The 10,117-nt window shown below is 46.7% G+C and overlaps 1 protein-coding gene and 1 long non-coding RNA gene across 6 annotated transcripts in view; one reads left to right on the top strand and one right to left on the bottom strand.

The window, feature by feature from the left end:
* LOC102553339 (uncharacterized) overlaps positions 1-238 on the bottom strand; it is a 19,783-nt gene extending 19,545 nt beyond the window's left edge. For all 3 annotated transcript variants that reach the window (XR_015643734.1, XR_015643737.1, XR_015643739.1), the window contains exon 1: positions 21-238. This is a non-coding gene — a long non-coding RNA (uncharacterized LOC102553339). The remainder of the gene's footprint in view (positions 1-20) is intronic.
* The window catches only part of Herpud1 (homocysteine inducible ER protein with ubiquitin like domain 1), a 10,629-nt gene extending 512 nt beyond the window's left edge, over positions 1-10,117 (top strand). Inside the window, exons 2-8 of one of the 3 annotated variants that reach the window (XM_087595313.1) lie at positions 2,678-2,755; positions 2,848-2,919; positions 4,146-4,276; positions 5,926-6,048; positions 6,367-6,717; positions 8,185-8,290; positions 9,376-10,117. In XM_087595313.1, coding sequence (XP_087451439.1) covers positions 2,678-2,755; positions 2,848-2,919; positions 4,146-4,276; positions 5,926-6,048; positions 6,367-6,717; positions 8,185-8,290; positions 9,376-9,540 — 1,026 coding nt within the window. In that variant the 3' untranslated portion in view covers positions 9,541-10,117. 3 annotated transcript variants of the gene reach the window in all.

Here is a 10,117-nt window from a genome sequence, read left to right as displayed (position 1 = left end):
GAAAGGCTGCCTGAGCTCACCTGTCACAAGCCACAGGGCGCGGGTCTCCTTCCTGCCCCACCGTCCCGGGTGCCCCTCTGCTCGCTCCAGCGCCTGTCATCCCTTATGGGCCTCCACCCCTCCTCCCTTGCCCTCTTTACTTCACCTCCCCGTACACCTAACTCCCAAGACTGTCACACGTCTGCCCCACGTCCCTCTACCCACTCCTCATCCTCCCAGGTAGTGTACAGCCTTCGCCAAACCAGGGAAACAGTAATTTGACCTTAATGAGTCATTTCCCCATCCAAATCTCAGTGACCCTCCACAGACTAGTAGGTGACTGGGTGTTCCCAGTTCCGCTTGCATCTGATGGGTAGAAATAAGAAAAGTAAATGTTGCCAGACATGATTTCTGGGTGCACCGAAGACAGACGAGTCTATGTGCCAGCTTGGGCCATTAGCTAGAGGGCGGGGTGCGTGCCCAACTTCTGAAGGTCCCACACCCAGAGGCTAGACATGGTTCTTCTTCTGCACCCTTCCGTTGGCTGCCCCTCCCTGTCGCGCAGTACTTAGTCTCGGGGAGGAGCCCCCTTAACTTTCTAGCTAAGGATGACTGAGAAAGGAAGCCAGCAGCTGGCGTAGCCCTGAGTCTGATTTGACGACAACCATGGGTCAGTTAGGAGACTTTCTTGTTTTGTGGGGTTCCCTCTATCCTCTTTGGTTGACACGTCCGTCAACAGCTCCCTAGCCCCACCCACCCCTCCGGTCCCTGCCACGTGACGGAGGCTGTGCTCTGGACCTTCCTGTATTTACTTTGTTCTCTGATGTTATGTAAGTGTCCACGAGTGCAGTTGTGGCTCAAACAGGAGAGGGCAATCGGGTGGCTGCAGATGGGGACTTCGAACAGTGGCCTTTGAGCTCCAACCGGCAGTGGCGCGTGGGTTTCGGTTTGTTTTTGTTCCGCGTTGTCGGGAATGTCAACAAGACTTTTCCTTAAGAGTTGGCTAGGAACTTTATCACTTTGGGTGTAAGCTTCTAATCCTCTGGGACTGGTTGGGACAGTCTGCAGGATCTTCCGCGGCTGTTTTCAAGAAACCAGGTGTCCTTGATGAGAGATGGCAGTTAGCTGCATAAAATGATGCTCCTGTTATCGCTGGTTGCATCATTTGAAAAAGGCTGTTTTGAGGCCTGTTTTCCTCGGGCGAGGAACATTGGGCCTCTTGGATTTGAAGACCTAAGGTGATAAATACAGGTCTCCTGGGTATACAAATCCGTACCTTAAAAAATACGGTGCGGGCGCAGTGGCGCGCTTCTGTGATCTCTCTCTGGAGAGACCAGGGCAGGAGGAGCAAGCATTGCAGACTGGGCTAGATACATGAGAGTCTCTCAGAAATTAAGGAAGAAAGCATGCTCATATTTCTTTTTCTGTAGTAGTACCAATCAGTGGGTGATGATAATAGTTTATAATAGTTATTCGCTTAATATTTAATTTTCGAATTGGCCTTCCAGGTGAGAACAGAGCTTCAGTTTGGGTCTTTAGAAGAGGAAAACAGTTCAAACTGGCTTGCAACTGTGTGTGGTTTTTTTTGTTTTGTTTTGTTTTTGTTTTTTCTTGTTGCTGTTTTTACTATTTGCTGGTGGTTGGTTTCACACTGAGAATAGCATTATGCAAATTGTTGTGAACAGCATTTGTCAGTGAAGCCCCCCCCCCCCAACACTGCATCCAATATGCTTTTGTTTTAGGTGTGGTGTCAAAAAGTCCTAACGGATGTTGATAAGCAGATGAAAGGTTTCGCTGTCCTTGTTTTGGATGGTTTGAGGCCAGGTTTCCTAACACAGGCTAGCCATAAACTATTGATCTTTCTGCTCCTACCTCTCAAGTGCCGGGCTTGTGAGCATGTGTCACCATGCGTTGGTGGGGACAATTCTCCTGGTCTTTTGGGGGGGAGGTGGCAGCATTTTGAGATAGGGGCTCTCTGGCCTCAAACTTCTGCCCGAGCGACCTTCATGCTGAGAGTCTAGTCTCGGATTCAGTTGTTTGTTTGTTTGTTTGTTTGTTTGTTTGTTTTTTCCCAGACTGGAAGGAACATCTTAATTCCAAGTTTGGCTTAATGGGTTATTCTGGTGTGCAGGCTGGTGATCTGCAGGGTGGTGTCCATTCTTGGAGTCCATTGCTTTTAAGCAGATACTTTTAAAAATATGGCTTAAGAGAAACTTAAAAGTAGACTTTAGGAATGAGAATTACATCAAAGTATATGGACTCTATGTCTTTAAAGTCCCTGCTATAGAGGAGGACATGGGTTGGAATCTTGATTCTAGCAGCAGGTAACCTCGGGTGGCCTGGGCGAAGACTGACCAAAAGTAAATTGAGTTTTCTCCGGTTTTAAAGTTCATTGCTGCCGAAGCCCTAAATCCAGTTTGTGTTTTTAGTAGCAGAAAGCACAGTCCCTCTGAGTAAGAAGTAAGGTATGTGGTCGTAGTTCTTATGGACCAGGGGGTCATTTGCCTTCCAAATTTGAGATTAAACTCAAGCACTTACTAAAAAAAAAAGTTTTACATATGAGAACTATTATTGTTATTATTATTATTATTATTATTATCATCATTATTATTATGTTTTGAAAAGATCTTCCTGTGGTGTGGGAAAATACTTGTTGGGTTCTATGCTGACGTTTGCTTTTCTTTCCCTTTACAATCAGCGCCCAGAGGACCAGAGGTTAATTTATTCTGGGAAGCTGCTGTTGGATCACCAATGTCTCCAAGACTTGCTTCCAAAGGTATCTGTCATCCTTAGCTCTTGCCTTGGGGTGTGGTCAAGCTCTGGCAGTTGGAATTCAGGTCCTGAAGTGTCTCTTGTTCCATTCAGCAGGAAAAGCGACATGTTTTGCACCTCGTGTGCAATGTGAGGAGTCCCTCAAAAAAGCCAGAAGCCAGCACAAAGGTATGGTGCCTTTTCATGATAACAGCTACCTGTGTCTCTGATTCCCAAGGGAGGGAGAAAGGAAGTTGAGTGAAACTTAAGATGTTATGGTGTTTCCCCTAAGGCATGCCAGAACTTAGAGGCTGTGTTCTCAGTAGAGCGAGGGCTGAGTGGTAACCCTCAGTGCTTACCACTGGGCATAGTAGAAAGCAGACTGCCATATGCATGCCGTGTGCAAAAGCAAAGTCACGCCTTTGACCTGAGGTCACCGTTTGCCCAGGATGGCAGATGAAAGTGATGTTTACAGAAATGAACACGTTTCTCTAAGGGACTTTATTTATTTATTTTCAAGACAGGGTCTCTCTGTGTAGGTCTCTCTATGTACCCCCAGCTGTCCTGGAACTCACTCTGCAGATCAGGTTGACCTCAAACTCCCAAAGTCCTGCCTGGCGTCTGCCTCCTGAGTGCTGAGGTTAAAAGCATGTGTCACAACCACCTGGCTAGGAATATTAATTTTATAAAGAGTAGAGCCATAAACATATTTCCTATGGAAATTTCTGTCATGATTATTTGGGTAGGAATAGACCACAGTCTTCATTACATGATCTCTAAAGACTTTGGTTTGACAGTGAAACACATTTGCTCTTCCTCTCGACAACATCTGCTTATGTGAACACTATACCCCTTCTAGAGTGGTACTTGACTTACATTTGTAGTTCACTTGTATTTCCTGCAACTTCTGAGTGTCACACGGGAATTCTCTTTCCTTTACGTTGCTGCCTAGTTATGTGTCACATTTGATTTCTAGACCTACTGGGTTCCACAACATACATGTTAGCATTAGTGGGAAGCTTTCTCAGTAGTGGTAGCTGTAGTCACAATATTTTCCTGTGACAACCGTAGTTATTCTTAGAGAAAAACATGGATTATCCTTTTTATTTTGCATGTGTGTATGTGTGTGTGTGTATTGGTGTCCGTATAGAGAGTTTTTGCTGGGGCTCGAACCCAGGGCCTCATGCAGGCAAGGGAGAGGTCTACCACTGAGCTACCTTTCCTCAGCTCTAGCTTCTGTGTGTTCACAATTGTTGCAATGAACAAATTCAGAATCTTCCTATGACATTGCACTTAATTTTGTCAGGCTGAGGGGCGGGGACAGGGACATCAGTCACTTGGTGGCAAAATAATTAGCCTGATTGCCAACAGTTGCATCGGGCCCTTTGTTCTGACATTTGTGTTACTCGCTTTAGGGTGCTGAGTCCACAGAGCAGCCGGACAACACTAGTCAGGCACAGTATCCTGGGGATTCCTCAAGCGATGGCTTACGGGAAAGGGAAGTCCTTCGGAACCTTCCTCCCTCTGGATGGGAGAACGTCTCTAGGTGAGTGTCCATGCAGAAAACAATCGTACTTCATTTGTGTCAATTGAAAAATAAGGTGTGTTTAAGCTGGGCATCCTGGCGCATGCCTTTGATCCCAGCCCTCAGGAGGCAGAGGCAGGCAGATCTCTGTGTTGGAGGCCACCCTGGTCTACAGATCAAGTTCCAGGACATGCAGGGCTACACCAAGAAACCCTGTCTTGAAAAACGAATTGGTACAATGTGAACTTCAGGACGTACAAGATGGCTTCAGTCTAAAGACCTCGTGGATTTTTTAATATTAGTCTCTTGAGGTATATTTTTAAAAGTAGAGGGGCTGGGGATTTAGCTCAGTGGTAGAGCGCTTACCTAGGAAGCGCAAGGCCCTGGGTTCGGTCCCCAGCTCCGAAAAAAGAAAAAAAAAAAAAAAAAGTAAAAGTAGTTATATGAGGCAAAAACACGGGTTGTTTAACCCGTAAATGGACCCAGTTGACCAGTCCTGTCCCTGTGGCGTTAAGCTACAGTGTTGAAAAGCTATAATCTGTGATGAGATCTGAGGATAAAGGTGAGGCAGAGCTTAACGATCAAATGCAAATAAACAAGTTGTTTTATTTTTTCCTCTTGGAGACTTTACTTCCATAAATGAAATAAGTTTTTGAGGCGCATCATTTGATTCAGGGATAAGAAGGAATAAGTATTATAATAACTTAAACCTCAGGTCAGGAACATTCTGGCCCAACACAAGATGGTTTATTGTTCTGGACATCCTTACTGTGATGTCTTTTTAGGAGCAGAAGCATTTATTTCTATGCGGTTTGTATTTTATCAGTCGTATCGAGGTTTCTTGGTTCCTAACTGGTAAGGAATGTAACAGGTTCTAGACTGTGGGGCTTCCTCCTTCTCATGTCCTCCTCTGACCTATCCTAACTGATTAAGACTTGCGCAGCCTGCCAGGCAGTGGGTGCGCACGCTTTAGTCCTAGAATCCAGGAGGCAGAGGCAGGCAGATCTCTGAGTTGGAGGCCAGTCTGGTCTACAGATGGAGTCCAGGACAGCCAGGGCTGCACAGAGAAAGGGGAGCGGGAGGGAGAGGGCACAGCCCTTAGCTTCTCATTGCCTGCTCCCGGCAAGCGAAGGCTGTTCCTTGCCTGAAGAAGCGGGTCTGGCACGGCACAAATGTGTCTGAGAGTCCAGCCTGCTCCTTTGGCTTCTGAGCTCCTGCAACAACCTGTGTGAGGGACCAGATGAGCTGCAAACACAGGGAGGGTTGTCACGGCACTCAGAACTGCCACAGTGTGGATTTTTACCTGGGGTCGGGGCACGACAGAGTTCTTTCAGGATGGACTTGGCAATGTGGTTTGAGCACTCCCCTCTAAAGCACAATCCGTGGATTTAACCCCGAGTGAGGCTTGAGAGGGAAAGCATTAGCCCGTCAGCATGCTGTGCAGAAAGCACGCAGCCTCCCCCTGCCAGGGCCGGACGGAGCTCATGTTTCCCATGGGATCTGATGAGCCACGGTGCTGCTGTCCTCAACATATAGGATACATCGTAGAGTTGACTATTGTGTTGTCTGTCCTGTCTCTTTAACTATTTATTATTGCTGATTGTAATTTAGTATCAAGGTCGTCGTTCCCAACCAACTCAAAGTGCTCTTTCGTTTGACCCTGCGTATAGGCCTGAAGCCGTCCAGCAGACTTTCCAAGGCCTCGGGCCTGGCTTCTCTGGCTACACCACCTACGGGTGGCTGCAGCTCTCCTGGTTCCAGCAGATCTATGCAAGACAGTACTACATGCAATAGTGAGTCTTACTCCGGCTGTGGGTGGGGGATGGAGATAAATCCCATCATTGCTGTACAGTGCCAAATGGAGAGATGGGTGTGTCTTCCTGACTCCTGGAGCCCTGTTCTTTGTGGTCCTGGATGTAGTAGGGTGGAAATGATAGCAGCTTCAAGACTTGGGTATTGATGTAGAATTAGTTCCGGATAAGCTTTGCCATAGAGCTCTCCTCAGAAAAAGACGTTTTATAGATGTGATGTTTAGTGCTGCCTAGCTTGCGGAGAGAGCCCGGTCTCCACGACGCCCTGCCTTCAGCCGAGTCTGCCTGTTTTCCTTTTAGCTTGGCTGCCACTGCTGCTTCAGGAGCTTTTGGCCCTACACCAAGTGCACAAGAAATACCTGTGGTCTCTACACCGGCTCCCGCCCCTATACACAACCAGTTTCCGGCAGAAAACCAGCCGGCCAATCAGAATGCAGCCGCTCAAGCGGTTGTTAATCCCGGAGCCAATCAGAACTTGCGGATGAATGCACAAGGCGGCCCTCTGGTGGAAGAAGATGATGAGATAAACCGAGACTGGTTGGATTGGACCTACTCAGCAGCGACATTTTCCGTTTTCCTCAGCATTCTTTACTTCTACTCCTCCCTGAGCAGATTCCTCATGGTCATGGGCGCCACCGTAGTCATGTACCTGTAAGCAGATGGCTTCTCTTTTTACCTTTACGGAAAGTGACACTATATTGTCACTTGAGTACAGATATTTTCTTCCAGTCTGTGGTCCTTAAAGGGGGTGTACTTAACTTTTATCATTCTGGCACTTTCGTTTCAAGGAATGCAAACACAGAGTGCAGAAATCCCAGGTTAGCAAAAGAAGCATATTTTCATCGTCTGCATCAGCAGATAAATGGGCTCATGGCTCATGGGCTCATGATGTAACAGTACAGAGCCATCCTGAAGCATAAGAGGTTGTATTTATTTCCAGAAGGACAGATGGTTTTTATCAGGCTGTAGCTGCCTTTGCAGGACAAAGTTCAGACAGTGTCGTCACAGCCATGAAGGGCCAGTGACCTTTTACACACTTTGTGTTTGCTCCAGCCAACTGGAGGTAATTCTGCATCTTCCCCCGGAGGACATTTGGCGGTATCTGAAGGATGTCGGAGCGAGAGGGCTGGTCTGTGGTTGAGTAGGGTAGGAAGGGATGCTTCAGAGTTTCCAGCAGTGTGCAGGGGAGCTCATCTGGAGGATGCAGCCCAAGAAAGCTTGGGCTAGAGGGACCATTCTGGTTAGAATGCAAGGAAGGAACTTTTCCTTTGCAGTGAAACTTATGGGTCCTATTTTCGTCTTTTAAAATGTAAGAAGCACAAGCATTCTTCATATTTCGTCTTGAAAGTTGAATTTTGTTAGATTTTTTTTCCAGTTAAAGGCTTTTATCAAACATTTCTATCTCTAGAATCAAATATTTCTGTGACCAAATTGAGGTTGTTATTATATATACATATATATGTATATATGTGTGTATAATCATATATGTGTGAGTATATGTATGTGTATGTGTATATATACATATGTACATATAATCATATACATATGATTACAGCAGCTTTATATATGATTATATTTCCCATTTCTGTTGTTTGGTTTGCTCTGATTCTGTGGTGCTGAAGTAGAACTCTAGGCCATTTCTCTCCACGCAAGCAGGCACTTTCCACTCATAGTTTCGGCTTGTTTTTTTTTTGTTTTTGTTTTTGTTTTTATTCTTATTTTTTGTTTTTGAGACAGGGTCTTGCAGAGTTGACCAGTGGCATGGACCTCACTCTGTAGCCAAGGCAGGCTTTGAACTTTGGTTTCTTCCTTAGCCTCCCAGGGGGCTGGGATTATGGGATTACTGGGCCCCATGCCACGATACCCTGGCTCCACTGAGGTTTTCAAGTGCCAGGCGTAGTTCGTATCTGCAAGCATTTATTAGCACCCGCCGCATCCAGTTATCTATTGCCAGGAAATGAGACACGCACCCTGCTTTTAAGGACCAGAGGCCTGAGAGAATCTAGGGTCTGACAGGCTTCTGTGAGGTGGTATCGCCTAAGTGTTGGGGCCTTAAGAGTCTCGTGTGAATCCCACGGCGACTTGGCTGAGTGGTGCCTATTTGTGCTTTCTTCACAGGCACCACGTCGGGTGGTTTCCATTCAGACAGAGGCCAGTTCAGAACTTCCCAGATGACGGTCCCCCTCAGGAAGCTGCCAACCAGGACCCCAACAATAACCTCCAGGTACAGGCCTCACCGCCCTGCCTGCTCTAGTCCTGAGTATCAGCCTTGTGAACTAGTGCTTTGCCGTGTGTAAGGCTAAGCGTTTTATGGATAAGAATTGTTCTCGGGGTTGGGGATTTAGCTCAGTCAAGCGCAAGGCCCTGGGTTTCGGTCCCCAGCTCCGAAAAAAAGAGGAAAAAAAAAAAAGAATTGTTCTCATGGCAGCTGTTTTTAAGACTTCGAATATTCTTTTTTTAAACATTTTAATTCAATTAAATTTTAATCTTTAGAAGTGTTTAAAAATCCATTAATTCTAAAGAGGAATCATGTGTGGAAAGGTGTGAGGCGACACACTTCTGGTTCGCCCGTCTCTGGTTGCATTAGGCCAAACCACGTGGAGCGGCAGCTGTGGGTAGCAATTGTACGAAAGCATTTGAAATGTCAGAATCCCGGTGCTGGCATATTTTAACTGTTGCCAACCCACAGGCTTCGTCTCTGTCTGCACTGCTGCTGTGGGCCAATCATAGGCTTCGTCTCTCTTGGCACTACTGCTGTGGCCAATCACTGGAGACTTTGACTATTCTTTATAAGCACATGGCAATTGGGAGTTTTGCATATGCAATGCTGGGGGGTCGACCCACATTTTGAGAATAAGAGAGATGTAACTGTGCGCTTAACTTTGGAAACTGCTGGTGGATTTTTATTCTGATGGACCGGGTACATAACCGCGCCTCAGAATAGGTTTTCTTCACAAGGCAGATTAGTGCATAATCCTGAAGGATGTACTTTATAACAGAAATCGCCCCTGTAGTCTGGTTTTAGAACACTGAGTTGCCAGGTTGGTTTCTTAGCTCAGGGCACCGCCCAAATTAGAGGACTGGTTAGCTTGTGGCAAAGTTAATTACTATTTGATAGTAACCGGAGGTCACTTCCTCTGACACTGGCCGAGAGGAATGTTTGGAACTATGGGAGGTCAACTGCAGAAGTGCTGTAGACCCCGAGAGGTACCTTCTGCACTCGTCCCTCACCAGGCTCTACCCTGACCTGACTTGAGGATAGGAGTTCCTCTAGACTCTAATCATTTTTCTCATTGTCTTTGCCTATAGGGAGGTTTGGACCCTGAAATGGAAGACCCCAACCGCCTCCCCGTAGGCCGTGAAGTGCTGGACCCTGAGCATACCAGCCCCTCGTTCATGAGCACAGCATGGCTAGTCTTCAAGACTTTCTTTGCCTCTCTTCTTCCGGAAGGCCCACCAGCCCTAGCAAACTGATGGCCCCTGTGCTCTGTTGCTGGAGGCTTTCACAGCTTGGACTGGATCGTCCCCTGGCGTGGACTCGAGAGAGTCATTGAAAACCCACAGGATGACGATGTGCTTCTGTGCCAAGCAAAAGCACAAACTAAGACATGAAGCCGTGGTACAAACTGAACAGGGCCCCTCATGTCGTTATTCTGAAGAGCTTTAATGTATACTGTATGTAGTCTCATAGGCACTGTAAACAGAAGGCCCAGGGTCGCATGTTCTGCCTGAGCACCTCCCCAGACGTGTGTGCATGTGTGCCGTACATGGAAGTCATAGACGTGTGTGCATGTGTGCTCTACATGGAAGTCATAGATGCAGAAACGGTTCTGCTGGTTCGATTTGATTCCTGTTGGAATGTTGCAATTACACTAAGTGTACTACTTTATATAATCAGTGACTTGCTAGACATGTTAGCAGGACTTTTCTAGGAGAGACTTATTGTATCATTGCTTTTTAAAACGCAGTGCTTACTTACTGAGGGCGGCGACTTGGCACAGGTAAAGCCTTTGCCGGGTTTTCTGTTCAATAAAGTTTTGCTATGAACGAC

Source organism: Rattus norvegicus, chromosome 19 (genome assembly GCF_021556685.1).
Source record: "Rattus norvegicus strain SHRSP/BbbUtx chromosome 19, alternate assembly SHRSP_T2T, whole genome shotgun sequence".
Taxonomy (NCBI): Eukaryota; Metazoa; Chordata; class Mammalia; order Rodentia; family Muridae; genus Rattus; species Rattus norvegicus.
Note: the sequence above shows the minus strand (reverse complement) of the source record. Positions and strands in the feature narration are given on the sequence as shown.